A 21,501-nucleotide genomic window follows, 5' to 3' on the forward strand; every position below is an offset into this window, starting at 1 on the left:
GGTGACAGCAGTGTGTGATCGGACTTGTCTATAACGGTGTTTTGAGCGCAGCCGGTGTGTATGGCTGGAGTTCTTTTCAAAACCTCGAATTACCGAACCAGGCCGCTGGTGTCTGAAGAACCACGGGCTAGTACGGCAGTAAAGGGTCTCTTCAGTAAGTGATGGGTTCCTCGCTCCCTGTCCAGCGAGGAAAAGGCTTGAAGGGTAAAGTAATAATGGAAAAAGGAAACTTAAGACGAGAGTGGAAAGATGAGGTAGGAGAAGGAAGAAAGAGGGCCTGTCAAGGAGGTTCGCCTGAACCGAGGTTTAAAATCAAAGAGCCACCACAGCATGGAGCTTTTAGCTTACCACGAACAGAAGACCACCTGGCAATGCGGTGGAGGGATAGTATTGGATGATATATTAGGATACAATAGAAAATGAAGGACGTACTCGAGGGTCAAGAGGCGGAGATCACTATTCCTTTCCTGATCAGTAATGATGACACCGAGAGTTTCTGGAGTCGCTGTAATAACGACTACAGGGAAGAAACGCGATTTGCTGTTGGCAAAGGCTGATTTGCGGTTGGTCTATAAAATTGCCAAATGACTTGTTGAATGGAAAGAAATTTTGATGATGGAAGTTCTACAGTACCTAAAAATTATGTAATGCTTACGATTACATGGCTGACGTCATAAAGACTGCTGGTGGATTTGCGTCTTAGATCTATTCCTCGGTGGAGAACGAGGCTAGGTGAAACCCAGATTCCCAAACCCCATGAGCAAGTTCGTTGTAAGACGCTTCTTCGCCGCGTGTTCTCGTCGCCTTGGTCGTCCCCACGATTATAAAACTACGCCCTCCTCGGCGAGCTGCCATTGCAGGGCAGCGTGAGCTCCTTGTTTAGCACCAAACCCCGATCGGTAGGCGATGACTAGTCTTCTTTCCCATGACCTGAACTTTGATTCTGACATTCCATAACAAGCAAGTCTTTCCTGTTACCTTCATCTTGGGCATTATGCTATATACACAGCAAAGAACGGAACTTGCAGAAGAAGTTCCCTTCGCCAGCCTCGTTCTCGGCGGGAAGAAACGTGGTTACATAGCCCCATCCGGCGTATTGTTCAAAGCGATCTTAGCCCAAACAACGGACCGAAGTCCATCCATATGCTTTTTAGGTTAAAAACCGCCGTTAAGAACGTGAACGTCGTAGGAACCCTCTAACGTCGTTTTGGGCAATGCGCAGCCTTGTGCAGCGAGGGAAGAGAAAAATGCTTCGGTTATGTAGTGTGTTATCCCCAGGGTACACAGCCGACACACGAACCCGGGTCAAAGTCATTTAACGGAGTATCCATATCGATCATCTCCATTGCCATCACTTGGTCCATTCTCGACTCCAAATGAAATTAAAGGGGGTCACCACTATCTAATACGCAGGTCTCCTGCGATGAAGATTTGCGCCGCCTGCCATTCACACGCGAGTGGTGTAAAACATCCGATCGACTGGAATGTTGGCCCTTTGTACGCCGTAAGATCTCCATCACATATTCGCGACTCAGACAGTCTCTTGACCACTGTACGAAAAGTCTGACAGATCAGAACGTTCCGTGGCGTTAGGGCCAAGCGAAACTAACGAAACAACATCTGAGTGTCTCAGGATATTCCGTAAAGCTGTTAGGGACGCGGACCCCCATCCATTCCGCATCTACTTGACATTGGCGAGCATAAATACCGTCAAAAAATACTTTGTTTAACACGTCGGATATATCTTCATCGCTAGCGAGGATGTGTCCAAGGAGCCCGGGTATCCACGCTGGCAGGTGCGTCGCGCGACGTTGACGGCGCGTGACGCTGATCGACGTGGGTATCCCATTCCATCAGCCCGCCCAGGGGTAGATGCTGAACCACTACCCTCTTGCCCAGAACTTCTGCCTGAGTATAATTCAATTACAGGGTTCAATGCGGAGAATAAACGGTTGTCACCTCATACATCTTGAACAATCCATTATGAACTTTCCCCCAATTAGGAACCCCAACGGCGATTGAGTGAAGCTGAGAGGAGTGTTCGTAAAACGGTCCGTGTTTCACCTGATGAATCCGCATAATGGACATAAAATATAGGTTGCTTTGGGGAAGCGGGGGGTTTAGTACGGAAGCTACAGTAATATCCGTCTGGTCTGTGATAAGAAGTCACCTAAAAATTAGAAAAATGGACTAAATTAGAAACTGAATTATCATGCCTCGTAACTGTCCGCTTCCGAATATATAGCCAAGGAAGGTGTAATCGTCGAGTCCCCAAACACCATGACTCCCTGCGGGCTCCAACCTGTAGACGTCTTGGAGCTTCCAGCATAGTTGCAGATAGCGTACGAAAACGCTGAGGACCATATGGCGCTCTTCATTCGGCTCAGGTTTTAAGAAGCGTATAAGAGTTAGGCAAAGAAGGAAGATAGCGAATGATAATTCATGACCGGTCCCATAATCCATTCTCAGGAACGACCCAAATGACGTGAGCAAGTAAGGCTTCAGATACAGGGAAGCGGAGGCGAACTTCTCGCCAAGCAAGCCCGAAAGAAGCTCGTCAGAGCGCTGGAATGTTGTCATCGCAGTGAGACGCTGTTATCATACATGTCCAACAGAACTCGCCTCCTCCAAGCGAGCGCCCCATGTACGGAACGCAAGATTACCAAAACGCTGAGGAGTCTGAAGGGGAGGGATTTCATCAACCCAGCTACTCAAGGTATCCAGGAGAGCAAGTATTCGGTCGATTTCCTATGAACTCGATGAATCAGATAATGATGGGCGCACTCATGATTGCGGACCTGGCTCTGTTTTGGGAGGTTCACTAGTGGGAGCGTGTAATCAACCACTGCTTCACTCAGCCGGAGGAGGAACAACAAATAATCTGCATATCCCTTGGTGGATTTCCAGATTTCCACATCTTGATCGGTTCGGATTTTCAGTTCCGGGGGGACTTGTATAGTGGGCAGCTCAATCTGTCTCAATGGCAACAGCCTAGTCTGTGAGTTTAGTGGCATATCGATAGTCGGTGGTTGTATGTTGTGCAAAATAACGAGCACGCATCTCTTACGTAATACGCGTTTCCTCACCTGACATTTTGCCACGTTCTCACCCTTTACTGAACGCGACGCTCCGAGCTCCTGACGACTTCAACCAGAACTGTAACGCGCATAAAGGGGCTTTCTACAGAAGCAAACTCTATCCAACTTACTATGCCTCCATTTGACGACTGGAACATCATCGACGAAGAAGAAGAACAAGAGCTACAGGATGCCGCAGTGAGTGCTTCCTGCCAAGTCACATCCAGAAGGCTCATGCGAACTCCTTCTAGTTTTTCGAGGGGAAGCGTGATGTTATCCTCTTTTGCATTGATTGCTCAGAGTCCATGCATGAACTTCGAGATGACCCTAATTACGAAGACGTCAAAACATCTCACCTGTTCACTGCCCTTGAAGCAGCCATGCAGATTCAGAAAAAGAAAGTCATAGTAGGCCCAAATGATTCTGTTGGCATCGTGCTATTCAATACAGTGAGGTTTGCGCTGTGCCACATCGAGTATATGTTCACAATTGGTCATGGAAGACTCGCTCTTCTGAGACAAAAAATCACGCTACAGAAATCAAGAAGAACTCCTTCGTTTATCAGCCTATCACGCTCATAAGTGCACCAGCCATTCAAGAACTTATTCAACTGTTGGATGGTTTGTCATGTGATCGTCGTGTAACGCTTGAAACTCAACGATGTGCTCCAAGCTGCCCGAGAAGATCCGGATCTACTCAAATCCACGTTTCCACCACTGAAAGGAAAGAAAATGCCTATGGGTGACGTATTCACGAGCTGCAACTGGGTTTTGCGTGACGGGTGAACATGACGCAGTTTAGTGAACGCGTATTATCACTTACCCTGTTCATTCAGAGCACCAAAGACAGCTTCAAAACGCGTTTTTTTGATCACAGATGACGACAATCCACACCCAGGAAGCAAGCAGCTGGTCACCTCTGCTCGAACCACCCTTCTAGTGTGTCTATCTCTATGAAAGTGCACGGATAGCTAATTCGAGTTATAAGGATTTGACACAATCAGGGGTTCAAATTGAACCGTTTTTCATTGCCACTCCTGAGAAGCCATTCGAGACGTACAAATTTTACTCGGTGAAAAGCACCTTGATCAGTTTTCATGGTTGGCTAATGGTCTCCGAAGTCCGTCTTATTGCCAAACGTATTGAATGACGAAGACGAAGATACTGGCGTTCTTCCCGAATCCATATCCATTACGCGTATCGATGATCTTCTCTCTCAAATGCGCTTCCATGAGGTGCCGAAACGTGCCATCTTCAGCATTCCTTTCCAACTAGCGGACGGATTTGTGATTAGCATCAAGGGGTTAGTAATTCTTATATCACCTTACGAGACTAACATACTTGCTGCAGTTATGGTTTGGTTACAGAACAGAAGAAAGGTTCATACAAATACTTCGTTGACCTAGGCGATCGCATGGAAGTAGCCAACAGCCGTACGGTGTACGTTGACGAGGTAATGCATTGATTTGACATCATGTGCTGAGGCTTATCATTTGCATGACAGGATCAACAAGCGGAAGTGAACAAAACTGAGATGGTCTATGGGATGGCCCTTGGTGCCACCCCTAATGAAGGTGGCAGCGATGATGAAGGCGAAGGAGGCGACACTGTTTGTCGAGCTGTTCCATTGGGGAAAAGAGTATGTGTTTTTGGCTCTCTTGCTTTAGTACTAATCTCGCGTAGCCCTTTTATACCGCAGATGAGATTAAGTCTTTCCGCACGCTGGACCTTGAACCAAGTATGTTGTGAATATCAATCTGGAGTTTGTTTCTCACATAAGACCAAAAGGCATCAAGTTGCTTGGTTTCAGGGATCGTAAAGAACTAGCGTTTGAGGACAATGTCAAACACTCTGTGTTTATCTATCCCGATGAATCAGTGCGTTTCCTTGTTCTTTAGCCTGTCCCGAAATGACTAGGTAATACAGAAATACTCAGGAAGCAAGCGCACATTCGCCGCTCTCCTTAAGAAAATGATAGAGAAGAAGAAGATCGGACATGTCTTGGCACTCACAAGAAGTAATGCTGCTCCGGTTTTCTGCGCAATGCTTCCGCAAGTAAGCTTTCGTATATTGTTATTTATTGTGCGTCGATTGTATCTCTGCCTAACTAGGCAGAAAGCGGCGAAGAAGGGGGATGGAACGATCCTGCAGGGTTTCACCTTATCCCTTTGCCATTTGCTGACGATATTAGGGGGGCACCACTGGATCGAGCGTTCCGAGGTTTGTCAGGATACATCGGATTCTAACCTACAGCTAAATTGCCGCATATAGCGTCAGATGAGCTAAAGGACGCCGCAAGGGTTTGGATTGACAAGCTATGTGTCAAGGACGGAGCATACCCACCGGACTCCCATCCTAACCCCGGTCAGTTAAACTTCCTTCCGATTTATTCGCCATAATGATCTCGATCTGTGCTTACAGCCCTTGCATACCATAATGCCCAACTACAAGCAAGTGCCTTCCGTGAAGAGTTTGATCCAGAAGCCTTCGAGGATCTTACACGTCCGAAATATGATATGATTCACAAGGTGCGTGGATTATATTCACAGGTAGGCGTTTGCCAATCTAATTTTGCACTAGCGTGCTGGGAATCTTATGAAGGAGTGGAAGAGGTCTCTTTTGACCGACGAATCCGCGAATGTCGTGCCCATGACCACAGGATCCAAAAGAAAGGCTGTACGTCCACATGTCCGTGTAACGAGACTACCTGCTGATCAGACTATGTAGGACATATCAGTTGACGAGGCGGAAATCCGCAGCAAACACGAGGTTGGTGCCTTGGCCAAGGTGGGTGCTTTGTATAATGATCCGATAGTGTGCCTGATCTCAACGTTACTGCAGCTCCGTGTGGATCAGCTCAAGGTATCAGTTGCTTGTTCCTGGCCAAGCTTCATCCACACTAATTTCCTTGTAGGACTTTCTCAAGAGCAAGAGCCAGCCGGTGTCAGGAAAAAAGGCTGAACTGATTGAACGTGTTAATGATTGGCTGGATGCCCACTGAGCAATCACATGCACTCCCACAAATCAATCAGGAGGAAGTCGGCTTTCCTTCTTATTTATGGCCATCCGTGTTATGAATCAGCTTTCTAGGAAATTACCGTCGAGCACCTTTATTCTTGTACTTACTCAGCTACATAATATCCTCGTATACATGACGCAACTTTGATGTTGTCGCTTTGATGAGTGTCCTGAAGAGTGTGCCCTTGAATGCCACGGCCAATTAGCTCCGATGACGCCAAAATATTTCAAAACGATCTAATCAGTCATAATTATCAATTTTATTATCTCACAAGGACCATTGCAGCTAGTGGCGGTGACACAGTCGTTACCTAGCTCATCGATCATCCTCGCTTTTACGACCCGTCGATTCACCAGTCGATCACAGAATCAATGTCCACACTCGAGAATCTCGTTAATATCCCGAACACCCCACAATTTCAAGAGTTGCTCTCGAAAGATCTCAAACGTATATCACTAATCTACTTCTGGACGTCCTGGGCTGAGCCATGTGTACAAATGAATCAAGTTGTGGAAGGGCTAGCGAAGAAATATCCAAAACTACTCGCACTCAGGGCAAGTACCCAAGACCCTATCAGGCACCATAAGATTGACAACATACCGCTAGGTGGAGGCAGAAGAGCAAGCGGACATATCAGACTCCTTTGACATCAACTCCGTTCCGACATGCTTAGTTATTCAGGTGAGTATTCTAGAAATCTCCTCTTCCCTGAATGTATGACTAAGTGAACGTCAAAGGGTCATGCGTTACTTGCCCGAATCGAAGGCGGAGATGCGACACAGCTTACAGAAACGATCACAAAGTATTTGGGAAACAACTCCTCCGTAGCTCCCAAGGCAACGACATCTCAACTCCCTGCCTCTCCTCTGTCTTCTGAGACGGAAGAACAGTTAGAAGCCCGTATGCGCGATATCATGAATCAAAGCGCAGTAGTCCTGTTCATGAAAGGGGAGCCAGATGCGCCTCGGTGTGGCTTTTCCAGGAGTGCTGTGGCGTTGTTGAGGGAGAAAAGTGTTACATTTACCCATTTTGACATTCTCAGTGACGAGAATGTGCGGCAGGGTGAGTTTAAGCAGGTTTTGAAAGATATCAATCATTTAATTGTCAATTCTCGGATAGGTTTGAAGAAACTGAACGATTGGCCCACCTTCCCGCAATTCATAGTCAAAGGCGAATTTGTGGGAGGACTAGACGTCGTGAAGGAGATGAAGGAGTCGGGGGAATTTGAAGAGGTTTTCTCTACTTGATTTGTGTGGCTGATGTGTGCTGCCAATAACAATCCAACCCTTGAGCAGATGCATCTCCATACTGTCCTGCCGTCCTGCGACAGAAACGGTATGTAATTTGATTTGAAGAGAGTTTGAATTTTTCAATCTACGCAGATACATTGAATTCGAATCACCAAGGCATCAGACATGTGAGTTGGCTGCTCATACTAGGACGATTGTTCTCACAATAGGGGTGCAGCTGCCAAGTAAAGGTCGCTTATTTGATGAACAGTCCGGTAAACGATCCCTGCATGTCGGAAAGTACGAGCACCAGCTATCATGAAATGCGTCACCCGCACATCGCCGCTCATTGCGCTTAATCCCCTCAGTCTACTACCAATGTGCTTAGGCCTTGCCTGAAATGATTTCTGTTCCTGAGCTTGTCCCTCGAACAATTCACCATTCCGGATTATTTGGTACCGCAAGTATGCAGCTAGAATTCGCCACTAGGATCTTGGCGGAGCCACATCATCCACCAGTCTGTGTAGCCTCACGGTAAGGTCGCATGTTTCGTAACATTGGTTCTAAAGAAGAGTCCCGGCTTGTAAGGATGAAAGCGTCGCAATTTTTGGCTTGGGAAAACACAGATCACACCGAAAATATCGATACTTCACTCATCTTCCGTTGGGTTCGCGGGTCTGCATGGCCGAGTGTGGGTTCTTAGCTGTGAGATCATTCGATTACGTTCCCCCATTGGTGGAGTAATAATGACCTACCAAGTCCCGTAATGTGGAGCAATGTTATCATAATTAAGCATCCACCTTCCTCGAGGCATTCGCCATCAAAGAGGCTTCGGACCCTGTTTATCTAATGATGGCTGGGATCCAAATGTATATAAAAACTAGTGAGATATGTGAAAAATGCCGCATAATTTTCCTAAAGGTACTATATCCCGCAGTATTGAGGAGGATGGGAAGCTTGAATATTATGTAATTATGCAATCGCGTGACGTCACGCGATCAATAATTCCTGATTGATAAATAAAGGTAAACATGCGATAACCATTACCAAACCCATGCGAATTCATCTCAGCCCTGTGGCCTCAAGGTTTTCACCCGGGCTGCGATCGGTGTTTATATAAAGTATCGGATTGTTTTGGGATTGTCCGTGACTTTCTCGCTCTCATTGCATGTCATGCCCCGTCATCTCACTGATAATCACCACAGCCTGCATTCGAGTCATCAAAGTCCCCCATGTCTCACTTGTCGCGTCCTTTTACTCCTGGACCTGCAAGTCTGTATGCTCAGGGCCCCAAAAGAAGGCGGCGTCCCTTCTTCAACAACTGTCTATCGGAACATTGAACACATTCTTGACCGTGCTCGCTCAGCAAAGCAACCACCTCGCATCATTCATATCCGCAATTCCGGAGAGTCGGGTGATCCAGACGCACCGAACTCCCCCGGCTGGCAACTCGTTTTTCCAACGCTTGAGCACGAGTTCATTGTCGACAAGTTAAAAAATAACGCCTTTGCTGGAACCAGACTCGCTGAACTTATACCACGTGACGCTGAACTCATAGTCGTCGGCATGCAAAGCGATTACTGTGTGCGTGCTACTTGTAGCACAGCCTTGAGTAGAGGAAACACTGTCATCTTGATCAAGGAAGCACACGCAACCTACGATCGCATTGAAGTATGGAACCGTGGCATGGTTACAACTGCCCGTGACGTGGAGTCGGAAATAGAGGCGGAGTTGGAGGAGGCTGGGGTCAACCTTCTGTGCATGTCGGATGTGCCGCACTTGTTTAGTGACCGGTGACGCACATTTGCGAGAGTGATCGCTGAGAACTTCCGCTCCCTTTTCCAGCCATCATGGTAGTTTGGCATTTGCGTTGTGAGTTTTTCTCTGGTCCACGTCTCGTCGTACCTAAATGAGGAGGGCTGATTACTCACAATGACTTGAAGCTTTACTCCGTTGGATATTGGTTCCCGTTTAGAAACTTCCCCATGGCCGATATGATGGTTTGGATGATGGCCCTGTCATGGGCATGTTGTGTTTGGTATCGATACTATAACCTTGTCATCTACTTACAAATTTATGATAACTCAATATCACGTGAGTACTATTGAAAAACCGCTGCCAGCAACCACAGTAGCCAGCTGCGTACCATGAGTTGTGGCGCCTGCAACTTTCCACGGGTTCATAATTCAGCCTCAAGCTAACCACCTACGTAGTGACTCAACGATAGGTCTAAGATTTCACTGCCAGCCTCCAGGTGTTCAAGTCCACCATCATGTCCGCGTTAACCCAAGTTGATCCTTACAAGCCTCTGGCTCTCGGAACGGTGCTTTCATCTCTCAATCCAAGGCTGTGTCGGATTGACCTAAAGTGTTTGGTTTCAGAATCAGCGAATGAAGCTCAACACCGACGCACCCTTCACGCCCACATATATCCAGGCCTCGATCACCCAATCAGGAGATCCACAAGGAATATACACGAATCGTGTTAAGAATAGGCACATCGTCCTAGAAAACCCTCCTCGCGCCAGCAACGTACAGAAAGAACACGACGCAAAGAAAGGAAGAAGGGAATTGGAAAAGAAGAAGAGAAAAACTGCTGCGCTAGGACGGAGACCCGCAGACGCAAAAGGCCTCTGGAGGCTTGAGAATGGAGCAAAAAAGTGATCATTGAAAACTTGAGCGCTGTGCGCTTGTCTGCTGACCATCCATCTGCAGATTTGATCTATTCCTCCCACTCCATCAGTTATGGATGGGATATATGTCTGAACTCTTAGGGCTGTCGCCTCCGTCCTCCGTTCCAGTTGCCGAAGCAATGCCAAACGCATCATCAATGCACCCGAAGCTGGTAAAGGCCGACTTCCACGGCTCTCTATTGACAGGTATTCAAGTCTAGTCATTATTTGCTCATATACTCACATGGTCTGTTCACTTCCCAGTTCGTCAGAGTAAGAATCCTTGTCTAGTCGGTCTGTCTGGTATCGTGATCCACGAAACTGAGAATGCTTTCAAAGTAATCACTCGCAAAGATCAGCTCAAACGTGAATGAGTACTCTCTTTTCTCGTCTTTCAGTGTAGTTGTAACGCAAACATTCAGTGATTCCGAAACATAACTCGATCTTCACGCTGGCGATCCCCCTATACTCTACATTACCTCAAACGCAATTCGAGCCAGCTGAAGCTGTCAGTTCTGCGCTGAATGGACAACGTTCAGGAACTGTCCTGGATGCTCCGCATATCGCTTTCGATCTATATGGCAATCAATTCTGTTTTCGATCTGCAGATCGTGCTGGTCGGAAGTTCAAGGCAAAGGAAACAATCGAGCTATAAATGACCCTCTAAGGTCCAAGGCATTTGCACCTGATAAGCGCTTCTAACCTACGATAACCGTTCCGTGGTATCCTCCTGCATCGCTCGTCCTCCGATATACTCTCAACTAGATCCAGCCTGGTACACCTTTCCCCAAGCGAGTTCCTGGAATCTATAGAAGCATTCGGAGTTAGAGATAGCAAGTAAATGTAAGATAGCCATGCCATACTTGTCGTACAAAGATAGCACACCCGCGCCGGCCACACCACGAAGGATATTTGCGCCTGCCCCAGCTTATATCGTACGTGTCAGACCGTTAACTGCATTCCATCAGCGTACTTAACCTACCGAACAACGACCTTACACCCTCTTTGGCCATGATATGCCTTCCGGCCTCAATAAAGGACCTGTATTGTACCTACACCCATTAGTAGGTCGAGGCGCGCTTAGAGATAGTCTACCTTTTCCCCAGATGTCATCATCATCCGTCTCCTGATGGTGTCAAGTGGGTATGCAGCCAATGCCGCTCCCTAGAGATTTAGATTCAAGGTCATCACAGCTATATACCTGTCGACTCACCGTCGTGCACATCCAACCCACAGCAAAAGAGGCAAAAAAGTTACCACGCAAATTTCCTACTAGCAACGTGTCTCTAATCGTGTCATACCCTCCAAAGCTGTTCAAAGTATTATTAAATATTATGCCGGAGTAAGAATGATGAACGCACTAGAGGCCTCGATACACGCAGATGCCAACTACGCTGGGCACGAATCCTCTGTACAAGCCAACAACCCCATCAGAACGGAGGGTCTGCCTGTATACGTCGATCAAACCGGAAAATTGGCGTTGGCCTCCTTTAGCGGAACTCTTGCCGTCAGCAGATAATCGTGTGCGGGCGCTGCATCATTATGGTGTGCATCATCATATATCTATTTGTAATCCACAACGTCATGGACGTACTAGTCAAGTGAATACACGAAGACAGAGGAAGATGCTCCAGCAGCTGCTCCACTGGCGATGTTTCCTGATAACTCGTTTCGGACATTTGTTCGAAAATGCAAAGGAACATTTTACATACCAAGAACCCATAAACCGAATTGTTCTGATTTTTTGAAACCAAACATTTGTTTGAAGCTGTCCTTGAATGCAAAATTCAGGGCCTGGGTAGGGAAGTATCTGAGCACATTCGTCCCATTACCCCTCCACACTGTCCCCATTGACAATGAACATTATGAACGGCTAGACTATGAAGTTCACAGCGCACAGCTGATGGCCCCTTCTTCGGAAACGGTCCGCTTGAAGCAGTCAGCGATGCCCTTGTAGGGACGGTCTAGCCTTTCGGAAGCAATCATAGCTCCCTGGTTCTGTATAAGAAGTTTAATGCGTTCAATGGGAGCGGCTGCAGTCTTCGATATAGCAGCTGCAGTACCTCCCATCATGAAATCAACTGATTGGTCGAGTCAGTGAGGGCGTTGACATCAGCTTGAAAGGCGTACCAAAGAAAGCGGTGGCATCGGTGGGTTTTGTGCTGGTCATCTTGAGGAAGCACTTCTCAAGACTGATAAAACTGGTGAATACTTCATGACTCTCCACGGCGTGCTTTTATAAGGCGGAATGAAGGGTATGGAGTGTGTGTGCTCCAAGAGGGCAGTGTTCATACCAACGTCGTATTCCGCATTCCCCCGAGCTGGCTGTTAATGCATTGTCTACCTTTCAGGATAACGAGAAAGTAATTTTAGTTTCACTTACTAACTTACAATCACGTTCAGGCACTGGGTTCATGTGAAATGGGATGAACAGTGTGCTAGCTCTCCAGATTGCCGTCAACAATGGCATCCGTGGTATCCATTTTGGTTGTTCCAAACGCGGGATCAAGTCAAAATTTAGCAGTGATGACAGAAAGCCGGTCGCAATAGGGACCGCGGCAACATTGTGCCAGTAGTTGCTATCATCGCGATTTCCGGGGCCAGGTGCATCAACTCTCAAGTTGTGACTGTGACGGATTGTAACAAACTGCATCAGATCATGATGGTGACTCGAAAGTTCGTTGGAAAGCGACCGATAGTTGATACAACGATAACTTGAACAGCCTCAAAATATGTGTGTGAGTAATCTGGCCACATAATTCTGCCGATGAATCAGACGCTGGCTTGGATTTCAAGTATGCATGACAGACCTGATTCTTTTACAGAAACGGAACTTGGTTTGCGTTTGGATAATATGGCGTTTTGAAACAACGCATTGAAAACACTGAATAGTGTCTCCATTTCTCAAGTTCCAAAGTTTGCCGCCACCATCAAACATGTGGCGGATACGCATTTAGAGCCTGAGGGTTGAGGGACAACGGTGATTTGGAGAAGATGAGGTTAGTGACTCCTACTAGTCGATCCGTCGGGGCCATCCGGTAATTGCCCAACCATGTTTGGATAGCCCAGTCGTCTTACCATATTCTCAGGTCTAACCCATCCTGGCCTGCTCGACCATCTTCAAACCTCCTTCCACTCAGAATTTATCCTCCACTACTTCTCCCATTAGCTCTCTTATTCTTATCTTACCTCTTCGCATAATCTTTTCAGGCTGTTAGAGTGCGATCGATTTCAGGTGCTGCTACAATGACATCAAATATGGGTTTATCAAGATTTTGATGGATTATATCAAGTAAGGCTTCGTCATTGAAGCCTGCGACCATTGCAAGCTGATCGAACTCAGCGAAATATTATCCATCTGCTGTCGGCGTGGAAAACCCCTTCAGCGCGCGAAGTTTAACTACCCACTTCTTATTCGGGTCATCGATACCTCCCTCAACTTGTACATGGCCATACACAACGCTGGGATATTCACCATGACTTATGCGGAACAGACTCGACAGCGAATAGAGCAGCTAGTAACGAAGTAAGACGAGCGGATCAAAACTGCACCAAGCGTGCATGACGTGAAACTATCCAGGGTTCTAGACTCGATGCTGAGGAACGCTCGCACAACTGGTGGCAAAAACTCCGAGCGTAATACCAATTGTGCTATTTGCGCGTGTCCGGAGATCCAAGAGCAAGTTAGTCTCGTGAGGGCTTGGTCCATGTCTCTCCTATGGCTATGTAAGTTAGACCTTATAAGCTAACATCTGATATGGTCAGATATCATGAGATTCACCCTTTGGGGGCAGCAGCCAGATCCCACCAGCCATCAGACCAGATTTTTGGTCAAGCCACGTCGACTATTGACGACGCCTATGACAGCCACGCAAGTGCCGATCCGGGACGACGTAGCGGATTTAGGAGCAATGTACATCCCGATACAAACGTGGCGTTAGCTCCCAACAGGTTAATCGGCGAGACGGTCATGGATGCGTGGTTCCAGGTCTCTGGGATGGAGCACGCATGCTCGCCAGTGTCAGTGAGGGTTCGGTAACCTTGAATGAAGCGCGCACTTAGAATGGACTTTTGGTGTTTTCACCGTGGACTGGGTAAGGATTTCTATGCAGCTCGCATTAATTATCACTTCCAAGCATTACTCAAGAATGTTCGAAGAAACTATTGAAAACATGGCAAGGCTTGTAGTCGAAGGTATGATGTTCGAACACAATATTTACAGAATAATTTTGACAAGCCGAAAGTACTTCAAACAGGCGGGGTGAACCTGCAGGCTTCTATCCTCGCAATGCCGCTTTAGCTCCTGCAGTGGCTTATCATTAGCTTGTGGTGCCACTGACAGAAGGATCCACTCGCCGCGCCAATATTAACAGGAACGGCTATTGCCTGTCATTCAGGAGAGGAATCGATCCAACACTATTACAATAATTTGCAACAAAATATTCCTCTCTATGTATACTCCAACAACAATGACTTCTTCCAAAAAAACCGCTGGAAATTTGAACAAATGAAGGTATGCGACGAATGTGAACGAAAAGAAGAATAATTGAATGAACGAAGAGATGCTATGTGGTGGTTGCATGCAGAGTACAAATGTCATGGTATATGTACATCCGCGAAACAAATTTCGAGGCATAATGTTGCCTGCGAGAGTGCTTGTGGTGGTATTGACGATGAAAATGATGTCGTTCATAATACTGAATCATTCTTAGAGTCTGCCAATGTAGAATGAGGACCGGTGACCAGCGCGATAATTTATGGAGACATACCGGAACTCAATAACATGTTACCTATATGTTACATAGTGTTACGATCACAGAGACACGCTTAAGCTACCACACAGTATGAGCCTCCGCTGCTACTACTGGATTCTTCATCAGTAGGCACCGAGGTAATAGGTGGTGATTCCTCAAGCTGAGAGGTCGTGAAAAATGCAGTGAAAGTAGTGAAGGCGTCCATGTTTTTTATGAGCGGGGAATGGCTTTTGAATAGAGTCAACGAAAGCAGTACGGTGCAATTGCTCTGAAGGTCCGAGATGGGCGAACGAACCTGGACAAAAAGAATGAACAATCACGACATTTTATATATTCGCAACTGTCCATCGCCAAGGCAGATCAAAGTTTGCGAGGAGGTACAAAGTTTATCGGAAGCGTGTAGTGAAGTTTTGGTCTAATTGTCTTGGCCGCGTTGCAGCACATTTCAAGCCTCTGACGTGGATGTAACAGATTAGGTTATGGAAGTAGTCCTGTGAGCTTATTAGTTCAAAAACAATAAGAATCACTCGAAGGGGACCCACGGTGACTGAAATAATTTGACAATAAGCTGGTATCGAGGGTGAGAGTTTCCAAATAAGGAAGTGGAACACCAACCGGAAACAAAAAGCAGCTCAGATAAAAAGCCTCACCAGCTGTATACCGCGCTGAGCGCTACGTCCAGGAATGAAGCACATACACATAATGCACCACCACGATGTCGAATAATCTGAGAAATCTAGCTGTCACTACTACTAGTATCCCGATGCTGAGGAGCAGAGCATCCGCGGACGGTCGGGGTATGCATGTATAATAATATGTATCGAAAGGCTTGAATGGATGCTTGTCGGCCCGGTATATTAACTTCTAGCACATATGCTGGAATGATGGCAGTAACGAGTGACCTCTCCATGCTGAAATGGAATATTTTCTCTTCGCTTGTCATTGGATCACTCTGAACTTCAACGTTCGGAGACTAGGCAGCGGGATTTGAATTGTCCGCAAGGACTTGTTAGCAAGTTCCGGAAAATACAATAAGTCGTACGGAAAATGACATGTCATCATCCCGACTTGATGAACCTAGGCAGTCTTATAATACTTTAACCCCTTGGCGTCTTGGACGGTGAGTGATTTGTAGCCCCACATATTTTGTTCCCGAGAAAGTCTCTGATGTCGACCTTGTATGCAGCTGTCCTCAATCCGTGGACATTAATATATCGATGAAAGTTCATGATAACATCAATAGTTGAACCTACTTCACCGGCTTCTGATGGGTTTCTCAATCAATTTAGGTGTATTAAATAGATCAAAAACGATCTCGTGTATGACTTATCTAACAATGCAGACACAAAAAAACAATAAATTAAAGGAACAGGTCCGACGAGCCATGATTGGTTGCTGATCAAGTTACGTTGCCAGTGCGGAGGATAGCCATCATGCCGCCGCTTGATTACTCCGTGTCTTCAGTAACTCTGCTTTCCATTGGCGCAGGACCAGCTTCACCGTTCTTGGGCATAGATCCACGTTCTTCGTGCTCACTAGGAGCTTGACCCACAACATCAGATGAACGTTGGCCACGTGGAGGTTGTCCTTCGGGTGCCTTCTCCTGTTGACGCTTGCTCGGGCGTGACGAAGCCATGCCATCATCATAGCTCATCGACGATGCTCGTTTGTCTGGCTAAGCGGAAAAATTATTAGCGGACACGTTAACCAAAATCAAGATACTTACCATGTAGCCATTCTGATGAGCACCATTGAAAGAATTCTTGGTGTGATTGGAGTAAGAATGCGCAGCCTTATGATCGTCGTCGTCGTCGTCAACAACAGCGTCAGCATCTTCATACAGATCGTCCTCATCTTCGTCCTCCTGGTCCTCTTCAACGCTAGACCCATCTTCCTCGTCCTCTTCGTCACTTATATATCCAGCAGAACGGACTGCCGCCTCAACAGGACCCCCACGGTCCATTTGTTCGCTAGCAACGAGATAACGAGCACATAACATTCTGACATCATTCCACCACTCCATCATATCCTCGTGACTACGAGAACGGAATGACCAAGCATGATGTCCACCCGTCATGGGCAGTTTGAAAGAGCCGTGCTTAGTGCTACCATTGCCGTCTTTGCGACCCTCGATATGGAACTTGTGAGATTTCGAAGATGGCGTTGATGCAGGGCCAAGCGTGCACCCTGGAAGGAATAACGAAAATATTGGCGTTTGACTGCCTGATTGAGATGGGTCAGACGTCGCAAACTCGTGCAAGAATCCTGCGGGAGTGAGGACATAGTAGGCCTCGCGATAGGTCCTTGTAAACCTCTTCTTGCGTTCAAGATGCCCAGTATGCACGGCAATCACCGATGTGTCTTCTTTCGAGGGGTACTGAATAGTTTCTGGGTTTCGCAGAGGGGTTTCGGGATCAAGAAGATGATCAGACCTAGCTGAAAATGATATCCACTCCCGGTCGGGCTCAAGTGAGACCATGTTTCGACCCATGGTATGCCACGTATCTTGCACTGAATTAGTCATTCGAGATCGCCACTCATCATAAGTTTGCCACGCCGACTGGATAGCGCGCACAATTCCTTCCTCGAAGTGGGCAGAATTCTGTTGCATGATAACAATGGATTTCTGAAGAGCATTTTCTTCGTGAACCTGTTTTTGCAATTGTCTCATGACTGCTATGTTGGCAACATAACTGCGACGCGTCAAAAGGTGGAACTCATCGTAGGAAGCCTTGAAATGCTCACGGATCGCTTTTATTAGTCACGTTCATCGGAGTATTCTTGAAAATGCTGACACTTGTTGCTAGTTCACCGATCATTTTTCCGGATAGCTCGCGTTCTTTGGCAACACTGGTGGCCAATTTACCAGTGTCATTTTGAACATTCTGGCCAAACTCAGGGTGTGATACGTACACTATTTAGGCAGAGTACGCACCTTTATATGCGCTTTAATCTCTGCGTGCAGTTTCTGTAGATGTTGCACGATAGAGCTATCGACGGTCCGACCCAGGTTTGCATGTTGGTCTGCGATCACACGTGTTTTGTCGCGAATTCCGTAATATACGTCCTGATGCATCGTCTGAAAAATAAAGTGGAACTAGCAAGGGTCTTCATACCTGCAGACCTCCCTCGCCTAGAAATTGATTTCCTGAGCGGAAGGGTACTTGAATTACTGCGCCAAGCTTTGTGTATTCTTTAGCGATGTTGTTCTCAATATCGGCAACGCCCTCAAAGTAACTGATAAGTTGCTTCACAATAGCTTTCCACGAGACAAATCGTTCGATAAGAATATCGGATGGGCGGAGATCCTGTGGGGCAACGTTTTTCTTGATGAGAGATTGGTTGCGCGATGAGGCTGTCGAGCCGTGCTTGCTGGCACGCGAAACAGAGGTCGCACGGGATATGGTTGCGGCCTCGTTAAACATCAGAGCTCGAGTAGAGAGATTCAATGGAGTTTCGAATTTTGGTCTGCTTTATTATGCATGGAGTTTGACGTCATACTAAACAGGAAATGTGATACTTGTCACAAGCGCAGGCATGTGACCGAATGTTGTCACGCCGCCTTCTAATCCTCACTCGGACTCTCAAACTCTTCAAACTTCATTTTTAGAGGACTACCTGGTCGACATCAAAATGAACGCCGGAATACAGAACATCGTCATTTCCCTTGGCGCGATGCAAGGTCAGCATATACTGTTTCATTCCGGAGGCTACTGACTTTGGTAAAACTCATGTGACGTGTTCTCAGTTGCCCGTCGAATTCCATTCGATGACCCAGAAGTTCTCAACTATGTACGGATAGGTTATGTCGCAAGTCAAGTCATCATTTTGGGTGCATACTTCTTTGTTTCCTACAAGGTCAGTGGGAGAGTTTAAAACACATACGTGGCCCATCTGAATGCGTATGATAACACAGGTCAGGCAAAAGAATGACCAGACCGTCTTGAAATATGGTGAGTTCCTACCTTGAAAAATTTTCGACGAATATCTAAGTTGCTTGTACCAGTCGATGCTCAAAATCCCATGGTAATATTCCATTCATTTGACGAGCGGCACATGTTGGACTTACGTGTATAGTCGCCCGACTCTGGAGGACTCGTGACTACGACGGTCCGTGATTATGACCTGTCCGAAACGTCGAAACTAGTGCGTCACATTTTTTTGAAAGAAAAAGGACTGGCCTTATTCTGTAATTTTATAGCTTCGTGCTGCGTACTTTGGTGTCGCCATGATGGCCTTCTTCCATTTGTACATGAAGTACACCCAGCCTCTCTTTATTCAAGCTCTTATGGGTTTGAAGAACCTATACGATGCAAAGCCTGTCGCTATTCACATTCTTGGGAAGCCCGCAGAGGGCGATCTTAAGAGACCATTCAAAACTCCATCAATGTTTGGAGGCACGTGAATTTCCCTATGCACTATCATATCACCAATTGACTATTGTGTTCTCAGCTGCCGCTGGTCCTCAAACAGACGCAGCATCAATTACAGAAGCAGAGAAGAAGATTGGCGGAAAGAAGGAGGATTAGGGAGTCCATACTTTTGATCTCTTGCTATATGGATATCTATATCATTGTCCGTGACTTGTCAATTCGGTGCAACACATGCACTGTCTGTCATGCAAATTTGAATGGACGGAAAACGGCATCAGCATAGGAAATATGAGATGTCTATGCAATAGAATCAGTGTAAAGCATAATAAATGCTCTCAGCGATAAATAATGCGGTCTAATGAAGGTTGTATCCAACGACGCTTCTCCGTCCGACAATTTCTCCAATCTGCCGACAGTCAATAATTGTAACATCATAAACCTACGTCAAACGAACCTTGAAGATACCGTATGCTTCCACAGCGTATATGGCGACCTTGGCCCACTCCCCGGAACTGAGTATCCCTCGCCAATATGCTTGGCTGCTAGCACGACTCCATAATGTTGAGTATGCGCTTCTCACCACCCCAAGGTCGGTGGGAGGTTGCAAACGCTCCGCCACATATACCTGCTTCAACAATTCGCGTGCAACAGATAGGTTGTACATGACAGGCTGACGGTATGCTGAACACAAACAGAGCTGCATCAGTGTCTGCAAAGGTGAAAGCCCAGGAGACGACATACATCCGAGCATGCTTCCAGCGCGCTCGCCGAGGGGACCGAGGAACTTTTTTGAGCTCTCCCAAAGCTTTTCTGCTGTCTTTTGGGCGGACCCGAGCGCGTCCTGAGTTTTCTTCTGGGCTGTCTCCACATTTGAGCTAGCAAAGCGTGAATACTGGGCGGGTAGACGGCGGGGACGAGCAGCCTGTCTGAAGGCAGATGTAGAGACTGTAGACCGCATTCTAGGTGTCTGCGAGCAGGTTGAGTAAACTACTGAAAGGAATGTCACGACGCGGAGACCTGAGGAAATAAAGGGTGGGAAATTTGGCAGAACTGCTCTTACCCGGGTATGTCCGACGCGCTTTATGACTTCAACTGAGTGTTAGGCTCGAACACAACTCGAACAGGTATGTAGGCACTAGAAAGCATCACGTTCTACATGACGTTTTGTGCTCACTGTGCGGACCTCCATTTATATAGGAAACTTAGAGCTCTTGAAGCTCATGGATTAATAATCTTGATTCTTCGAATTGAAGTTTGCAATCTAACAACTGTTAGGTCAAACAGGAAAAAGAAACAATTCAAGGCAGCACGTCTTGACCATCTCCGCAATGAATTTGATCTCATGCCTTGCCGTTAATCCCCTGCCAGGCAAGTTAACTGTTGGTCCGCATGTTTAAACGCAGTGATCGAAGCGATGCCGCCCACAATTCCTGGTCAAGTGATTCAGCTGGTGGGTGCACTTCCTGATTCTCTTGCAATTGTGACAGAGTACCCTGAACCTTTTTTAAAAGGTCACCGTGCGAAGCGTTATGGTGATTCCTACTCTTGGCATGGTGTATTCATCTACCGTGCGTCTGGTTTTGTAAATTTCCGTCGTATTCGAGATATCCGCGAGCGTCTACCAAGATTGGGAATCTGCCCGCATCTGCTTCATGCAGCTTATAGAATAATCCTAAATGCCGTTGCATCAGCTTCTGGACTATTTTCTTGCCCCCAAGATGTGAGTTACGTGGGTGTATTGCGTCATAAATGTAGCTCACGATCACTTCAGGAATGGTTGAAGTTAGAGCTTTTCTACTTGCTAACACGGAACCTACACTACCCCTTTCAGTCCATGTTTTTCTCAGTACCTCGAGATAATCATGCTTCGGACCGAACGCGGTAAAGCATGAATGTTGCTTCTTCCTCTCAAGAGCATACGTGATATCATCTTCCGCCAGTGCTAGCTTCATGCTAACGACATCTAGTTCTGTGATCTCCGTATGAGGATATATTGAGAGGCATGTGGATCATCGACTTCGGATCACGTCATCAGCCACGGAAGAAACGTTCCAGTACCGAGGTCCATTAACTTTGTCCAGGTCTCACTTGTGTTCACCTACCGCTGTAACGCCACTGAGTGACATTGAGTAAGTCCTCGTTCTTAGCCATCTATGTCTCATTTCCTTCTCTGTATATTCAGGCATCATCCGATCAGAACCCCGTAGCTGATGCCGAGTAGTCGACAACGAATATTAGTCATGCCCACCCGTGGGGCATCAAGGGAATCTGGTATATTGCAAGACGTTCCAAATGATGCTATACATAGCTCGCCTTGTTAGGTAGGCGAAGTGAGTCTTGAAAAATTCACACCGTGAAATAGTCTCCTGTCGTTTGTTT

The 21,501-nt window shown here is 46.7% G+C and overlaps 9 protein-coding genes across 9 annotated transcripts; 5 read left to right on the top strand and 4 right to left on the bottom strand.

Moving 5' to 3' along the window:
• Positions 1 to 1,282: 1,282 nt before the first annotated feature.
• EDB93DRAFT_400561 (uncharacterized protein) lies at positions 1,283 to 3,061 on the bottom strand. The gene is made up of 5 exons (XM_041456270.1): positions 2,799 to 3,061; positions 2,623 to 2,748; positions 2,217 to 2,565; positions 1,960 to 2,153; positions 1,283 to 1,908 (listed from the first exon to the last, which is right to left on the bottom strand). The coding sequence occupies exons 1-5, from the start codon at positions 3,012 to 3,014 to the stop codon at positions 1,753 to 1,755; spliced, it is 1,041 nt and encodes a 346-aa protein (XP_041307618.1). The 5' UTR covers positions 3,015 to 3,061; the 3' UTR covers positions 1,283 to 1,752.
• A 1-nt stretch (position 3,062) lies between these two features.
• On the top strand, positions 3,063 to 6,281 carry EDB93DRAFT_400359 (SPOC like C-terminal domain-containing protein). Its single transcript, XM_041456269.1, has 19 exons — positions 3,063 to 3,275; positions 3,329 to 3,526; positions 3,580 to 3,697; positions 3,750 to 3,858; positions 3,913 to 4,015; positions 4,065 to 4,148; positions 4,198 to 4,379; positions 4,427 to 4,529; positions 4,581 to 4,715; positions 4,760 to 4,814; positions 4,865 to 4,953; positions 5,003 to 5,131; positions 5,188 to 5,296; positions 5,348 to 5,440; positions 5,498 to 5,604; positions 5,657 to 5,752; positions 5,804 to 5,863; positions 5,918 to 5,938; positions 5,991 to 6,281. The coding sequence occupies exons 1-19, from the start codon at positions 3,210 to 3,212 to the stop codon at positions 6,075 to 6,077; spliced, it is 1,944 nt and encodes a 647-aa protein (XP_041307619.1). The 5' UTR covers positions 3,063 to 3,209; the 3' UTR covers positions 6,078 to 6,281.
• Positions 6,282 to 6,466: 185 nt separating this feature from the next.
• On the top strand, positions 6,467 to 7,342 carry EDB93DRAFT_1240590 (glutaredoxin; the record flags this gene model as incomplete). The annotated part of the gene is made up of 4 exons (XM_041451780.1): positions 6,467 to 6,649; positions 6,702 to 6,776; positions 6,833 to 7,157; positions 7,215 to 7,342. 4 exons carry the CDS (start codon positions 6,467 to 6,469, stop codon positions 7,340 to 7,342), a joined length of 711 nt encoding a protein of 236 aa, XP_041307620.1.
• Positions 7,343 to 8,401: 1,059 nt separating this feature from the next.
• On the top strand, positions 8,402 to 9,436 carry EDB93DRAFT_1146288 (Isochorismatase hydrolase). Its single transcript, XM_041449492.1, has 2 exons — positions 8,402 to 9,196; positions 9,268 to 9,436. The coding sequence occupies exon 1, from the start codon at positions 8,498 to 8,500 to the stop codon at positions 9,119 to 9,121; it is 624 nt and encodes a 207-aa protein (XP_041307621.1). The 5' UTR covers positions 8,402 to 8,497; the 3' UTR covers positions 9,122 to 9,196; positions 9,268 to 9,436.
• A 160-nt stretch (positions 9,437 to 9,596) lies between these two features.
• On the top strand, positions 9,597 to 10,650 carry EDB93DRAFT_1250440 (RNase P subunit p29-like protein; the record flags this gene model as incomplete). Its single annotated transcript, XM_041453014.1, has 5 exons — positions 9,597 to 9,647; positions 9,706 to 9,983; positions 10,039 to 10,202; positions 10,260 to 10,361; positions 10,418 to 10,650. 5 exons carry the CDS (start codon positions 9,597 to 9,599, stop codon positions 10,648 to 10,650), a joined length of 828 nt encoding a protein of 275 aa, XP_041307622.1.
• A 102-nt stretch (positions 10,651 to 10,752) lies between these two features.
• EDB93DRAFT_1250441 (mitochondrial carrier domain-containing protein) lies at positions 10,753 to 12,165 on the bottom strand (the record flags this gene model as incomplete). The annotated part of the gene is made up of 9 exons (XM_041453015.1): positions 10,753 to 10,922; positions 10,978 to 11,047; positions 11,091 to 11,159; positions 11,209 to 11,305; positions 11,357 to 11,527; positions 11,590 to 11,653; positions 11,708 to 11,836; positions 11,894 to 12,076; positions 12,126 to 12,165. 9 exons carry the CDS (start codon positions 12,163 to 12,165, stop codon positions 10,753 to 10,755), a joined length of 993 nt encoding a protein of 330 aa, XP_041307623.1.
• Positions 12,166 to 15,944: 3,779 nt separating this feature from the next.
• EDB93DRAFT_400749 (uncharacterized protein) lies at positions 15,945 to 18,255 on the bottom strand. Its single transcript, XM_041456271.1, has 5 exons — positions 17,866 to 18,255; positions 17,685 to 17,816; positions 17,495 to 17,634; positions 16,476 to 17,442; positions 15,945 to 16,424 (listed from the first exon to the last, which is right to left on the bottom strand). Exons 1-5 carry the CDS (start codon positions 18,172 to 18,174, stop codon positions 16,197 to 16,199), a joined length of 1,776 nt encoding a protein of 591 aa, XP_041307624.1. The 5' UTR covers positions 18,175 to 18,255; the 3' UTR covers positions 15,945 to 16,196.
• EDB93DRAFT_400831 (inorganic phosphate transporter) lies at positions 18,132 to 19,420 on the top strand. Its single transcript, XM_041456272.1, has 8 exons — positions 18,132 to 18,215; positions 18,285 to 18,431; positions 18,498 to 18,607; positions 18,666 to 18,702; positions 18,756 to 18,775; positions 18,827 to 18,895; positions 18,951 to 19,146; positions 19,202 to 19,420. The coding sequence occupies exons 2-8, from the start codon at positions 18,383 to 18,385 to the stop codon at positions 19,276 to 19,278; spliced, it is 558 nt and encodes a 185-aa protein (XP_041307625.1). The 5' UTR covers positions 18,132 to 18,215; positions 18,285 to 18,382; the 3' UTR covers positions 19,279 to 19,420.
• Positions 19,124 to 20,164, bottom strand: EDB93DRAFT_1146336 (mitochondrial ATP synthase g subunit-domain-containing protein). The gene is made up of 3 exons (XM_041449493.1): positions 19,864 to 20,164; positions 19,577 to 19,803; positions 19,124 to 19,528 (listed from the first exon to the last, which is right to left on the bottom strand). The coding sequence occupies exons 1-3, from the start codon at positions 20,078 to 20,080 to the stop codon at positions 19,478 to 19,480; spliced, it is 495 nt and encodes a 164-aa protein (XP_041307626.1). The 5' UTR covers positions 20,081 to 20,164; the 3' UTR covers positions 19,124 to 19,477.
• Positions 20,165 to 21,501: the final 1,337 nt, after the last annotated feature.

Source organism: Suillus bovinus (genome assembly GCF_016758785.1).
Source record: "Suillus bovinus strain UH-Sbo-P2 chromosome Unknown EDB93scaffold_28, whole genome shotgun sequence".
Taxonomy (NCBI): domain Eukaryota; kingdom Fungi; phylum Basidiomycota; class Agaricomycetes; order Boletales; family Suillaceae; genus Suillus; species Suillus bovinus.

Bases quoted from the DNA above. Each gene is read 5' to 3' on its own strand.
- EDB93DRAFT_400561 (XM_041456270.1), bottom strand. From the start codon at position 3,014: ATGCCACTAAACTCACAGACTAGGCTGTTGCCATTGAGACAGATTGAG. The intron at 2,154-2,216 runs GCATGATAATTC...TTCTTATCACAG, and splicing joins CGGAAGCGGACAGTTACGAG to ACCAGACGGATATTACTGTA. The intron at 1,909-1,959 runs GTGACAACCGTT...AATTATACTCAG, and splicing joins GATTGTTCAAGATGTATGAG to GCAGAAGTTCTGGGCAAGAG.
- EDB93DRAFT_400359 (XM_041456269.1), top strand. From the start codon at position 3,210: ATGCCTCCATTTGACGACTGGAACATCATCGACGAAGAAGAAGAACAA. The intron at 3,276-3,328 runs GTGAGTGCTTCC...AACTCCTTCTAG, and splicing joins AAGAGCTACAGGATGCCGCA to TTTTTCGAGGGGAAGCGTGA. The intron at 5,605-5,656 runs GTGCGTGGATTA...ATTTTGCACTAG, and splicing joins AATATGATATGATTCACAAG to CGTGCTGGGAATCTTATGAA.
- EDB93DRAFT_1146288 (XM_041449492.1), top strand. From the start codon at position 8,498: ATGCCCCGTCATCTCACTGATAATCACCACAGCCTGCATTCGAGTCAT.
- EDB93DRAFT_400749 (XM_041456271.1), bottom strand. From the start codon at position 18,174: ATGTTTAACGAGGCCGCAACCATATCCCGTGCGACCTCTGTTTCGCGT. The intron at 17,443-17,494 runs GTGAGCATTTCA...GACGCGTCGCAG, and splicing joins GTGACTAATAAAAGCGATCC to TTATGTTGCCAACATAGCAG. The intron at 16,425-16,475 runs GTAAGTATCTTG...TTTTCCGCTTAG, and splicing joins CTCATCAGAATGGCTACATG to CCAGACAAACGAGCATCGTC.
- EDB93DRAFT_400831 (XM_041456272.1), top strand. From the start codon at position 18,383: ATGAACGCCGGAATACAGAACATCGTCATTTCCCTTGGCGCGATGCAA. The intron at 18,432-18,497 runs GTCAGCATATAC...ACGTGTTCTCAG, and splicing joins TTCCCTTGGCGCGATGCAAG to TTGCCCGTCGAATTCCATTC. The intron at 18,608-18,665 runs GTCAGTGGGAGA...ATGATAACACAG, and splicing joins ACTTCTTTGTTTCCTACAAG to GTCAGGCAAAAGAATGACCA.
- EDB93DRAFT_1146336 (XM_041449493.1), bottom strand. From the start codon at position 20,080: ATGCGGTCTACAGTCTCTACATCTGCCTTCAGACAGGCTGCTCGTCCC. The intron at 19,804-19,863 runs GTATGTCGTCTC...GTTTGTGTTCAG, and splicing joins CGCTGGAAGCATGCTCGGAT to CATACCGTCAGCCTGTCATG. The intron at 19,529-19,576 runs GTTCGTTTGACG...GACTGTCGGCAG, and splicing joins AAGCATACGGTATCTTCAAG to ATTGGAGAAATTGTCGGACG.